This window comes from Ruditapes philippinarum, unplaced genomic scaffold (genome assembly GCF_026571515.1).
Source record: "Ruditapes philippinarum isolate M1 unplaced genomic scaffold, ASM2657151v2 ctg4680_1_1_1_1, whole genome shotgun sequence".
NCBI classification, from domain to species: domain Eukaryota; kingdom Metazoa; phylum Mollusca; class Bivalvia; order Venerida; family Veneridae; genus Ruditapes; species Ruditapes philippinarum.
Window position 1 is genome coordinate 89,191 of NW_026853066.1, and position 15,469 is coordinate 104,659.

Genomic DNA, 15,469 nt, shown 5'->3' on the forward strand with positions numbered 1-15,469 from the left:
CCTTTGACCTTTCTCTATATACAGCATTATAATTAATGACCTTTGACCTTTCTCTATATACAACATTATAATTAATGACCTTTGACCTTTCTCTATATACAGCATTATAATTAATGACCTTTGACCTTTCTCTATATACAACATTATAATTAAATGACCTTTGACCTTTCTCTATATACAACATTATAATTAATGACCTTTGACCTTTCTCTATATACAGCATTATAATTAATGACCTTTGACCTTTCTCTATATACAACATTATAATTAATGACCTTTGACCTTTCTCTATATACAACATTATAATTAATGACCTTTGACCTTTCTCTATATACAACATTATAATTAAATGACCTTTGACCTTTCTCTATATACAACATTATAATTAATGACCTTTGACCTTTCTCTATATACAACATTATAATTAATGACCTTGACCTTTCTCTATATACAACATTATAATTAATGACCTTTGACCTTTTCTCTATATACAACATTATAATTAATGACCTTTGACCTTTCTCTATATACAGCATTATAATTAATGACCTTTGACCTTTCTCTATATACAACATTATAATTAATGACCTTTGACCTTTCTCTATATACAACATTATAATTAATGACCTTTTGACCTTTCTCTATATACAACATTATAATTAATGACCTTTGACCTTTCTCTATATACAACATTATAATTAATGACCTTTGACCTTTCTCTATATACAACATTATAATTAATGACCTTTGACCTTTCTCTATATACAACATTATAATTAATGACCTTTGACCTTTCTCTATATACAACATTATAATTAATGACCTTTGACCTTTCTCTATATACAACATTATAATTAATGACCTTTGACCTTTCTCTATATACAACATTGACTCTACCTGTCTCACTCCTCAACTTACGAAGATCGTGTAAAATTTTCTCATTTTCTTGAATCTGAAGAACAATTTGCTCTTGAAGGTCATTAAGTTTGACCTTGACATCTCCATGGTGATGTTGCTGTAAAAATAAATAAAAACAAGAAAATTTATCTATGTAATGTCAGGCATACTTAACATTAGTGTATCAAAGTTGTGTATGTATTTAGTGCATGTGACATGTGTGTATGCCAGTGCTAGAAGTTTTAAAAAAATAACTTGAATAATGATGATTTTGGAAAAACTGGAAAAGAAAGATTGATCATATAAGATTTACTACATACAGTATGAATTTGTCTTGAAGGCAGATGACACTCATTTTATTTTATGTAGATTACAACCAGTGGGTGTTATATTTACATTGCAAATTTTCCACCAAAAAATATAACAGCAATGTTATACAAAACACATAATTCAAACATGTTTTTTGTTTTTTTTTCTGTTTTCATGTCTGATAATGGTGAGAACAGCTCAGATATTTATGTAGATATGACACAAGATAAAGTAGTAATATATATATATGATCATGTCACTGTATATTAGAAGAATCATTTCTCAATATATGTTCCTGTTTTATATCTACATGTATAAGTTTTTTACTAATTGATTAGCGAGTTAAACATGATAAAATATATCACAGTATCTAAACCAGTGTCTATTCTAGGAAAGTGGATGGGGGGATTCACTCATTTTTTTGAGAATCCATCCTATTTTTTCAGAGCCAGGGGGAAATTTTACATAGAGAAAGAAGAAAAAAAGATCATCAAATGTATTAAGTTATCACTTTTCGATAAAAATCCCCTGTTTTTTTAATCCTAGAATAGACACTGCTTAACATTAAATCAACTAAAAGACGGATTTAAATATCTACCTAGATAACTTTCAAGTTGGTGAATATACGATCTAATAAAATACCTGAATATTTACTTAAGTTATAAAACTTTTTGATAAATAGGAACAAACTAATTAAAATACATTACTAGCTCATAAATAACAAAAAATGAATGGAGCAGTTTAAACAATTTGTGAAATAATTTAATGTCTGCACTTTTTACTAGTCGCTTAATTTATGTTGTATTGTCTACTCTATAAGAAATCTTGTTTAACTTATCTAAAGTTAATAAAAACGATATTACACTTGTGTTAAATAACACTTTGACGTGACATCATTTGCGCAATATAGAAACATAGCATTAAAGCGCGCTAATGTAAGTGTTACACTATAGGTGCGTCATTGAAAAAAAAGACTCATTTTAACAGTTTCACTGTTCTTATTTTATATATGTGATAAATAGAATATTATATTTGTGTAGATTCAATACTAAATTTATTAAATTGTTGAATAAAACAATATTATTTTCTTCAACTTGTTCAATAATTTTAGTATTTAACTACACTCATTCAATATCCTCTATATAACAGTCTTCGAAATTAATGCCAGTCCGAGGCCCAAGGCCACTAAGTTTAGCATCGGTCCGGTGATTATAGCAAGCTTGGTGGTCCAACAGACCAGTAGATTTTTTGTCATGAAAAAATATTATAAGAAAAATTCATCAAAATAATGAAGCAGGGTTCTCTAAAATATCTATCTTTTTGCCTTTTTTGCAAATGAAACCCATCAATTCTGTCCTAAATGTTCAAAACACAGCGAGAGATGTCTAAATTGTATTGAGTAATGGAGGCCGCCATTTTTTTCTTGGATATTTTCCGTACCGCACCATACAGTTACGGAAATTAAACCATTGTTTATTATGGTCATTATTTAGCTATGATTTTGTGATTATTGAGTTAAGTAAATATTTGGTATGAAAGTGATTTGTTTGAAGCAAATTTCGTTGTTCATGTTCAATTCTAGTCAATTTTGCCTAATTATTTGGTTCTTAAAGATTTTTCTAAGCTGTCAACATATGGCCAAGAATACAAGACGTATTATGCTTCTTTCAAAATTATCAAGGGAAGCATGATAAAGTGTTTTCCTGTTCCCATCAATTTATTACATATCTATGTATTTGGTCCAGCTAAAAATCACCTAGGACATCTACCAGGTCCAGTAAGATTTGATATTTTACTGGCCCGAATGTCCTGCGCTTTTTAAAGTTTTTCGTGAAGACTGATATAATTTAAAATAGTGTTTTAATGTAGAAAATTTAAAAAGAATTCTCTGCCTGCATTGGTAGAAAAGTAAGTATAATATACTAGTATAAAATATGTACCAGTGCATTTGGTGATTTCGTTACCAGGGTAACATACATCAACATGTTCCACGTGAGAAACATCACCACAACAAAGAAGATAACATGTTTGCGACGCATTCTGTCCGTCTGTCTGTACACACTAGAACCACCACTTTTACAATCATCTAGCCATTGATGAATAAATCTGTGAAATATAAATTATACATATTATTTATACAGAACATATGCTTATATCTCATATTTTATACAGAGAACATATGCTTTTATCCCATATTATATACACAGAACATATGATTATATCTTATATTATATACACAGAACAAAATTTATGCTTTTATCTCATATTATATACACAGAACATATGATTATATCTCATATTATATACACAGTACATATGCTTATATCTCATATTATATACACAGTACATATGATTATATCTCATATTATATACACAGAACATATGATTATATCTCATATTATATACAGAGAACATATGCTTTTATCTCATATTATATACACAGAACAATGCTTATATCTCATATTATATACACAGTACATATGCTTATATCTCATATTATATACACAGAACATATGCTTATATCTCATATTATATACACAGAACATATGATTATATCTCATATTATATACACAGAACATATGCTTTTATCTCATATTATATACACAGAACATATGATTATATCTCATATTATATACACAGAACATATGATTATATCTCATATTATATACACAGTACATATGATTATATCTCATATTATATACACAGAACATATGATTATATCTCATATTATATACAGAGAACATATGCTTTTATCTCATATTATATACACAGAACAATGCTTATATCTCATATTATATACACAGTACATATGATTATATCTCATATTATTTATACAGAACATATGCTTTTATCTCATATTATATACACAGAACAATGCTTATATCTCATATTATATACACAGTACATATGATTATATCTCATATTATATACACAGAACATATGCTTTTATCTCATATTATATACACAGAACATATGCTTTTATCTCATATTATATACACAGTACATATGATTATATCTCATATTATATACAAAAACATATGCTTTTATCTCATATAATATAAACAGAACATATGCTTTTGGTGAACACAAACTTGTATCTTGGTGAAAACATACATGTACTTATATTTCAGTGAACAATTACTTATATCTTGGTATATATACAGCCTAACTACACTATTTGTGGTTGTAAATCAATATACTTTTAATGTGGCAATTTCAGCAACAAATCTTTTCAAATCGTAAATCATGATATAAAATATACGTGTGACATTATTGTTATTCATTTTTATGGATAAACAAATATGTTTATGAATCATATTTATAACTTACATACGTAACTTTGTGAACATGTCAATATCTTTATATCTAGTTTGATAGATAACATTATTTTACAGTAATACAACATTAAAGGGCTATAATTTTAAACAGGACTTTAAATTAAATAGTATACAATTCAAGGGTTATCAAATTGTAAACAACTCGAGAGTTATTAAAAAGTTCTGTAAAAGCGCAATGCACACATAGTTTAAGCGCGGTATAGACGCCGCACAATATCCGTACAAGCACCGTGGCTTAAACCACGGCGTTCATTTTGGCGTTCCTTTAACGCTTTCACAGCCCTCCTGTTGCGTTGTGGGAAATGCTACTAAGTTGCTACCACTCCTAACTGCAACTTGACTGAGCTTTTACCAGAATGTCGACCGACAGCGTTTTTTAAAGCATGCTCAGAATGCACCCTGTCAGTTGGCATTCTATGCGATGCCACAAGGATGCTGTGGCTTTGTTTGCGATCTTACTGCGCTCACCTTGGCTTTCTGGATTTTCTCTGGATGCTGTGAGAACGCCGCCCTAGTGTGACAGGAGTTTAACAGATGATTTTTAAACTCATAACACACAGAGTGGCACATAAGGTCTAAATTCTCCATCAGTAAAAGTAGAAAGTTGTTATATGACATAAACTGTGTTGGTACAACCGTACAACTATAATCGAATCATCTTTGTACATATTATATACATGATATCTTTTATATCTATATAGTATTAAAGTAAAATTCTCCTGCTTTTTTCTGTTTAAAGATAAAAGAGGCCATGTGTCATTTAATAAGAAATGACCAGCATACGAAGGTATAGTCCGTATAAAGTTTCAACTACACACAGTAATTTATTATAGTATACGCTATATGTTGAAATCAATAACTTAATTGATTTTTCAATTTCCAATATACTGCTCTCTTAATTGGTATTCTTTAAATATTATGTTACTTAATTAACAAATATTTGTAATAAATTTGTTCATATAACATTAGCGACCATGTTAAACTTGGAAAATACTGTAGACCTCTATAGACACTAAGATTATTATGTACAAACACAACTTAAATCTTAAATGTACAAGCAAATCTTAATGTGTGAAAGCTACTATTTCTTTCATTAATAAACCTTAATACTATGTTTGTTTGTTTGTTTCATTTTACGCCTTTATCCAACAGTATTTCAGTAATTTAGGCAGGTAGTTTCCTAGCCATCGTTTCTGGAGAGTTGCACCAGTACTAGACTACCTTCCTCCATGCTAAACTACCAAAGCAACTCCCGGGGATCGAACCCATGCCAGAGAGGCCTAAACACTAGATTTACAGGATTGACCATGTTCTTTTTTTGTTATCCTTAATGTGCGTAGAACTCCCACGGTGACAATTGACAGATTTCCAAATTATCACCTGATAATGTGAGCGACAAATAAAATTCCTTAACAATTCGGACTAAAACGTAAACATAATGTTTGAAGAGAGTAGGACTAAAGTCTTCAGGACTGAAGCCAAATCTATGGGATGTCCCAATCCCAAATTATTCAACGCGTTGTGGAATATTATAATGTTTTAACAGTTGTGTACTTGTTCAACAGAATTCAGTATTGTACACTGCCAGGTTTAACCTCATATTAGTGTTTGAAATTATTTTTTGTCCAATAGGATTGCAGTATTTCAAATGAATCGTAACACAAATTTACTTTGGTGAATCAGCAAACTGTTAATCATTCTAGTAAATTGACTGTTTATAAAAAATAATTTAAAACACTAAGCCGGTTAAAATTTACTAGTACCTATTTACAAAATTAAATTGGTCGTGCGATTTTAACATATACATGTACTTATCATACCCCTCCATTTGTGCAAACTTAGCTTTCTTGAATAAATATGCTGTTTATTAAAACAAACCTTTTAAACATTTTATAATCCATTCATATAACAAAATAAATCACATCATTTAAATGTATTACTGTACAGTTATAAATGTTACATATAATGACAATGACATAAGTTTACACCTGTAAGATGTACTATATATGCATGTTTAATTACCAGAAACAACTGTCAAAACATGATACATGTCCAGCCAAGTTAAAACTTTAAATCATTTATATATACGAATATAGCCCAGGGACAATTAAAAATAATTACTTGTTTCCTTAATATCTGAATGCTTGGACATTCACAGTGAACCTCAAGTCATTTTTTTTTATAATTGTTTTTATACTCATTATTACTGGCTATTATGCACAGTATAGAGATTTAAAACACAAGAGTAAAAAGCATTTAAAAATAGAAATTACTAATTATAAGGGTCCTAACCCTAATATCTATAACTAATTATGAGAATCCTAACCCTAATATCTATAACTAATTATGAGAATCCTAACCTTAATATCTATAACTAATTATGAGAATCCTAACCCTAATATCTATAACTAATTTTGAGGATCCTCACCCTAATATGTATAACTAATTATGAGGATCCTTACCCTAATATCTATAACTAATTATGAGAATCCTCGCCCTAATATCTATAACTAATTATGAGAATCCTTACCCTAATATCTATAACTAATTATGAGAATCCTCGCCCTAATATCTATAACTAATTATGAGAATCCTCACCCTAATATCTATAACTAATTATGAGAATCCTCGCCCTAATATCTATAACTAATTATGAGAATCCTCGCCCTAATATCTATAACTAATTATGAGAATCCTCACCCTAATATCTATAACTAATTATGAGAATCCTCACCCTAATATCTATAACTAATTATGAGAATCCTCACCCTAATATCTATAACTAATTATGAGAATCCTCACCCTAATATCTATAACTAATTATGAGAACTAATATCTATAACTAATTATGAGAATCCTCACCCTAATATCTATAACTAATAATGAGAATCCTCGCCCTAATATCTTTAACTAATTAATGAGAATCCTCACCCAAATATCTATATAACTAATTATGATTACAGAAGAATCCTCACCCTAATATCTATAAATAATTATGAGAATCCTCGCCCCTAATATCTATAACTAATTATGAGAATCCTCACCCTTATATCTATAACTAATTATGAGAATCCTCACCCTAATATCTATAACTAATTATGAGAATCCTCACCCTAATATCTATAACTAATTATGAGAATCCTCGCACTAATATCTATAACTAATTATGAGAATCCTCACCCTAATATCTATAACTAATTATGAGAATCCTCGCCCTAATATCTATAACTAATTATGAGAATCCTCGCCCTAATATCTATAACTAATTATGAGAATCCTCACCCTAATATCTATAACTAATTATGAGAATCCTCGCCCTAATATCTATAACTAATTATGAGGATCCTTGCCCTAATATCTTAACTAATTATGAGGATCCTCACCCTTATATCTATAACTAATTATGAGAATCCTCGCCCATATATCTGTAACTAATTATGAGAATCCTCGCTCTAATATCTATAACTAATTATGAGAATCCTCGCCCTAACATCTATAACTAATTATGAGAATCCTCGCCCTAATATCTATAACTAATTATGAGGATCCTTGCCCTAATATCTTAACTAATTATGAGGATCCTCACCCTTATATCTATAACTAATTATGAGAATCCTCGCCATAATATCTATAACTAATTATGAGAATCCTCGCTCTAATATCTATAAACTAATTATGAGAATCCTCGCCCTAATATCTATAACTAATTATGAGAATCCTCGCTCTAATATCTATAAATAATTATGAGAATCCTCGCCCTAATATTATATAACTAATTAAGAGAATCCTCACCCTAATATCTATAACTAATTATGAGAATCCTCGCCCTAATATCTATAACTAATTTTGAGGATCCTTGCCCTAATATCTTAACTAATTATGAGGATCCTCACCCTTATATCTATAACTAATTATGAGAATCCTCGCCCTAATATCTATAACTAATTATGAGAATCCTCGCTCTAATATCTATAACTAATTATGAGAATCCTCGCCCTAACATCTATAACTAATTATGAGGATCCTTGCCCTAATATCACTAATTATGAGGATCCTCACCCTTATATCTATAACTAATTATGAGAATCCTCGCCCTAATACCTATAACTAATTATGAGAATCTTCGCTCTAATATCTATAACTAATTATGAGAATCCTCGCCCTAATATCTATAACTAATTATGAGAATCCTCGCTCTAATATCTATAAATAATTATGAGAATCCTCACCCTAATATCTATAACTAATTATGAGGATCCTTGGCCTAATATCTATAACTAATTATGAGAATCCTCACCCTAATATCTATAACTAATTATGAGAATCCTCACCCTAATATCTATAACTATTTATGAGAATCCTCACCCTAATATCTATAACTAATTATGAGAATCATCACCCTAATATCTATAACTAATTATGAGGATCCTTGGCCTAATATCTATAACTAATAACGAGGATCCTCACCCTAATATAAACAAGATATGTTTGTAAAACATGTATGCCCCCTATCAGCAGCCAATTAGTCATGTGATAAGGTTATTATGACTTCTGACCCAGTGATCAAACAATTAATAAGGGTTATCAAGTATCTACTGGTCATGACCTTAACCTTTGACCCCTTGACCAAAAACTCAATAGGGGTCATCTGCTGGTCACGACCAATCATCATACAAAGTTTGAAGTTCCTAGGCCTAAGCATTTTTAGTTAATTGTACGGAAACCGTTTTAACATACAAGGTCAATGTGACCTTGACCTTTGACCCCTTGACCCCAAAATCAATAGGTCATCCGCTGGTCATGACCAATCACCATACCATGTTTGAAGTTCCTAGGCCAAAGGGTTTTAAGTTATTGATTTGAAAGCATTTTTACCTACAAGGTCAAAGTGACCTTGCCCTTTGACCCCTTAACCCCAATATCAATAGGGGTCATCTACTGGTCATGACCAATAATCATACCAAGTTTGAAGTTCCTAGGCCTAAGGGTTCTTTAGTTACTGATCGGAAACCATTTTTACCTAAGAGGTCAATGTGACCTTGACCTTTGACCCCTTGACCCCAAAATCAATAGGGGTCATCTACTGATCATGACCAATCACTATATCAAGTTTGAAGTCCCTAGGCCTAAGGGTTCTTTCGTTATTGATCGGAAACCGTTTTTACCTAAGAGGTCAATGTGACCTTGACCTTTGACCCCTTGACCCCAAAATCAATAGGGGTCATCTACTGATCATGACCAATCACCATACCAAGTTTGAAGTCCCTACGCCTAAGGGTTCTTTCGTTATTGATCGGAAACCGTTTTTACCTACAAAGTCAATTTGACCTTGACCTTTGACCCCTTAACCCCAAAATCATTAGGGGTCATCTGCTGGTCATGACCAATCACCATACCAAGTTTGAAGTTCCTAGGCCTAAGGGTTCTTTCGTTATTGATCGGAAATCGTTTTTACCTACAAAGTCAATGTGACCTTGACCTTTGACCCCTTAACCCCAAAATCAATAGGGGTCATCTGCTGGTCATGACCAATCACCATACCAAGTTTGAAGTTCCTAGGCCTAAGGGTTCTTTTGTTATTGATCAGAAACTGTTTTTACCCAAGAGGTCAATGTGACCTTGACCTTTGACCCCTTGACCCTAAAATCAATAGGGGTCATCTATTGATCATGACCAATCACCATACCAAGTTTGAAGTTCCTAGGCCTTAAAGTTCTTTAGTTATTGATCGGAAACCGTTATTGCTTAAAGGTCAATGTGACCTTGACCTTTGACCCCTTGACCCCAAAATCAATAGGGGTCATCTACTGATCATGACCAATCACCATACCAAGTTTGAAGTTCCTAGGCCTTAAAGATCTCTAGTTATTGATCGGAAACCGTTTTTGCTTACAAGGTCAATGTGACCTTGACCTTTGACCCCTTGACCCCAAAATCAATAGGGATCATCTACTGATCATGACCAATCACCATATCAAGTTTGAAGTTCCTAGGCCTTAAGGTTCTTTAGTTATTGATAGGAAACCGTTTTTGCTTACAAGGTCAATGTGACCTTGCCCTTTGACCCCTTGACACCAAAATCAATAGGGATCATCTACTGATCATGACTAATCACCATATCAAGTTTGAAGTTCCTAGGCCTTAAGGTTCTTTAGTTATTGATCGGAAACCGTTTTTGCTTACAAGGTCAATGTGACCTTGACCTTTGACCCCTTGACCCCAAAATCAATAGGGGTCATCTACTGGTCATGACCAATCACCATACCAAGTTTGAAGTTCCTAGGCCTAAGGGTTCTTTAGTTATCACTCGGAAACCATTTGGTCTACGGACCGACAAGTGCAAAGCAATATACCCCCTTTTCTTCGAAGGGGCATAATAAATAATTATGAGAATCCTCGCCCTAATATCTAACATATGAACAAAATATTTTTATCTAAGAAAAACTGAACACAATGTATAAATAAAATTTATGTGAAATCCTGAACATATATACAACAAACTCTATAAATAAATGTAAAAGATAAATTCTGTAAATAAGTAATGATCATGTCTTATTAAAGCTTAATTTATTTATTATATATATATTGCTTTTCAAATAAAAAATCAATGGTATATGTTTACATATTGAACTTCTCGTAATCACAAAGTTAATGACAGAGAAGGGAAATTAAGCTAAATGTATTCACTTTTTTATGGCTTGCTCTCTTCTCCTCCCCTGATGCCCTTTCCAATTTTTTCTCCACCCCATGCAATTCCCCCTTTTCTCCTACTTAACTATGCATCAATGCATATGTTTTAACCTATAAAATACCTGGGCACAACAGCAAAAACTGTACCATATTTTTGGTTCACAAAGTTGCCAATTTATGTTTTTGACATTTGACATTAGAGCCGGAATAGGGTTCCACTCACAAAGCCAAAATGTATCCCTTTTTTTCAAAATTATTGTTTTATAAAAGTTTACAAATGTCAAGTTGTAGTTATTGACAAAAATGTTATAAATGATAATACTTAAAATATATGAGAAACAGATTAAACATATGAGACTTTGTTAAATAAGATATTAATCATCAATCAATGCATTTTTTAAACATATGAAGACTATATTACATTCCATGTTTTTAAATTAAAACGGTATATTATTAATAAATCATTAATGGCAATGCTAATGGCAATGCTAATTTACACAATTCAAATTATTGACCTAAAACACTGACTGGAAGTTACACATTTAAATTGAAGGCAGTATAATTTTCAAGATAACAATTTTGTTGTAGTTCTGAGGTTAAAAAAAATATTATTTTTTTTACAAGAAGCTATTTCAGGATACAAATATAATTTCTAGATTCAAACGTTTTGTTTTAAGGTCTTCCTATCTATTAATGTTACATTGCAAATGGGAAAATAATTAGCTGCCCAGTTTTGTCTAAATTCCGGATAAATTTACAATACATTATCTTAAAATAAGACAAGTTTAGATAAATTTACTATACATTATCTTAAAATAAGACACGTTTGGGATAAATTTACTTTAGACAATATCTTAAAATAAGACAAGTTTGGAATATATTTACTTTACATTATCATAGAATTTTGTCAAATATGGGATAGATTTACAATACACTTAACAAATCTTATATTCTAGTGTGCAAGTAAAAATGGTCTTATAATCATATCAATATAGGCCAGACAGATCTGAAATTTTTAATATATTAAGCTCAGAGACATGATATTCTGTCCAACTTGTTTAATTATAATAGTAAATACATACTAGTGTACAGAAATCGCAGATATCTGGCACTAAGGACGTTTTACTATATCTGTCAAATCTCTCAGTAATTGTTTAGTGTAAGTATTTTTAAGGGAAATAGATATTTGAAACAGGGCTCCAGCTAGGTTCAAAATTTAGGGAGAAGTCACTTCTCCCTCCAGCTGCTTTAGGGAGACTTTTGGGAGAAGTAAGGAGATTCATTTATCGATGTTTGTTGTATGTTATCACAATTATGTTGACTCACTGTACATATCTTATTAAATGAATTGCATTTGTGTTACAACAGAATATTCAATTTTAATTTAAAAGTAGTTTGAAACAAGTAATAAGAATGAGTATCATGTAATGCAACCATTGCATTAAATGAAGATAAAAAAGCCATAGTTGATTCCTATCATGGATCATATCATGGGTGGATTAACAGTTCCCTTCTGATTTACTATTAAAAAGCTTGCGCCGGACATTATATTCATATTCACTTATGTTGTAAAGATAATGAAAGTAGATAACAAAAGAAACGATCTTTAATTTAACTTTATTTGTAATAAATACAGTGTAATACGCCGTCAATTTTATCAAATTTAACTCGTCGACAAAAAAGGTTATCATAACTTTCATTTAAAATTACCGTTACAGTTATATGTTGAGCGGTCCTCTTAATTCCGACAATCATTCGATAGTGAAAATTTAATTGACGTTTGATCGGTCCATCATAAATAATTGTTACGGGTAGTTGTATGATTTAATGATTGGTTTAATAATGTTGCCTCGATTAAAACGTGAATTACGATTGGTTTATCGCACGTATCGGTAATCTCGCCGTGGGCGGAGTATTATTGTTCCTCGAGTGTCTGTTAATTAGACTTTTATGACATGTTGGTAAACAAACGGATTAATGACATTTCGCGTTGATTGAGATGCATGACAGTCCCTTTTTCCGGCGGCGAGGGTAAACAAAGCAAACACACACAACATGTTATTCACAGTTATTGTTATTGTTGGTAATTTTCAATAATGGATCAATAAAATCGGGCGACTTCATCTTGGCTTTCATGTAGGATGTCGGCGAAGTCAGACGGAATTCGGTGACAATTTCGCCCGAATCGCCCACTAGCTCGAACCCTGTGAAATATGTTTGGTTATGTCCTTGTAAGAGTTGGATCGTAATGATAGTAGCATTTTGATTTTCATGTATACAGAATCTCAGATATCTGGTACTGAAATGTGCTATTGTTTCAGTAAGACCTCTCGGGCAAACGGTTTATTAGAAATATTATGGTTGAAGTTAAAGCTTATAAATACTAGTACTCAGAAATCTCAGATGATCTGGTACTAAGGATGCTATATTTAGAAGACAAAGGAACAATGAGAAACTATTTTTATTATTTTTTGAAGTACTGATATTTTTGGATAAGAGATTGTTGAAATGTAAAAGTAGGGGAATGAAGGATAGGTTTAGCTTTCGACTGGTATTTGTTTGAGAATTGTTTTTGAGAAAATAAATTGTTTATTTTGGAATATACAGTTTTGAATGATTTAAGAAGTAGATTAAGATTGTTATTTTGCAATGAATGATTTTTGTTTAGTTATTTTCCAATCATAAGGATAAGTATCCCGAGAAAAATTACATGTATTTGCATTTAAGAATGTCAAGATTATTTGAGAACATTGTGATTTTATTTTGTAGCTATAGATTAAATAATCAACAGCTCGGTACACGCTACATATGTATCTAGTATTAGAATTTATGCAGCATGTAATTAGTAAAAATTATTCATAAATACAAATATCCCCGCTACTGCAACCACTTCTAAGGTAGTGATCTCCCTTGACTTGGATAACCGACATTTTCCACCAGGACCATTTTGCATTCTTTTTGTGATATTAATGATGTAAATAAGCGTTGAATTAATTTGTTTTCCTTTCCTTTGTATTTTTGTATACATTCTTTGCTTTTAATTTTTAAAATACCGTTTAAAATAAGTTACTTTTTGAAATGGTATTTACTGGTAAATTATGAAACGGTTTTCGGTACGGTTAAATACTGGTTATCGGTATCGTACCCTAGTTGGCACATTCATCATGTTTTTGTTTTTTACGTTTAGAAAATATGTCATTCTTGCAGTGTTGGCAGGTACGCCATCTTACACTAAGTTACAGCAGTCACAGTAATATTCCTAATCATACGTCAGAAAACTAAACCTCTTGACAGTTTGAAATACTTGGTACATAACAGGTCAGATTACTGCTACTGAACACATTTTAAGCAAAACAATTTATCTGAACTTTCTGGTTGTGGTTCAGTACCAAATAACATACAAAGATTGTTCAAGATTAGAGCAAATTTACCCCAGTACAACATTATGTCACATCCATGCCATGATAAAAATGGCAATTAAAAAATAAAAATCATTTTATTTTGCAAGATAAAGTGTTGGGTGTCCTTTTTTTTGAACCTGTCCTACAGTCCACACCATTTCTGTTTACCCAATAGACAAGGGCCGATAGACACTGTTGTTTTCTCAGACTTTCGCAACCATTTTTGTTAGGTCAAGGATTAGGGGTTAAGGTAAGGATTTGTGTATAAAGCATCATGTGTTAGCATCAAGGGTTAGGGTAAGCATTTGCGCAAAAAAAGTTTTGGTTTTAACAAACTTAGACATTTGGTAGTGGCTAGACTTGGGTGTAGACTTTTTCTAACTTTGTCCAAAATAAATTTTAAGTATTTATTGTTTAAATAACCAGATTACCACAAGAAAACTTTTTTTAAGTTCTGTTCCATGTTTTCATTATAATTTAAAGAGACTATATTTGACATTTTTTTCCAAATAAACACAAATATCAAGTTACAAATTTTCATTTCTGTGTACATTGAAATTGGGCCGAACATGTGCGAGTACGAAACTTGGTGAGAAATTAGCATTCTTGCGCAGATAAAAACCAATTATCATGAGCAATCGACCAAAAAATAAGAATCAATTTTGATAAATACCTTTGCTTAATAAAATAAAAGTTTAAATTTAACATATATTACCTCCAAAATAGCTTGATCTTCCGAGCTGCATACGGCTGTCAAATTGTTTCGTCCCAGTTTGTTGGCAAGTTTTTATCTCGCGAGATTTTACGGTACTTTCATTTTCAACACTTTGCTCC

The 15,469-nt window shown here is 31.3% G+C and overlaps 1 protein-coding gene across 2 annotated transcripts in view; it reads right to left on the reverse strand.

Annotated features, from left to right (window-relative positions):
• Nucleotides 1-15,460, reverse strand: part of LOC132732951 (alpha-1,3-mannosyl-glycoprotein 2-beta-N-acetylglucosaminyltransferase-like) — a gene marked incomplete at its 5' end in the record, with an annotated part of 36,730 nt that extends 21,270 nt beyond the window's left edge. The window contains 3 exon segments of one of the 2 annotated variants that reach the window (XM_060719498.1): nucleotides 919-1,015; nucleotides 3,147-3,312; nucleotides 15,351-15,460. In XM_060719498.1, coding sequence (XP_060575481.1) covers nucleotides 919-1,015; nucleotides 3,147-3,245 — 196 coding nt within the window. 2 annotated transcript variants of the gene reach the window in all.
• Nucleotides 15,461-15,469: the final 9 nt, after the last annotated feature.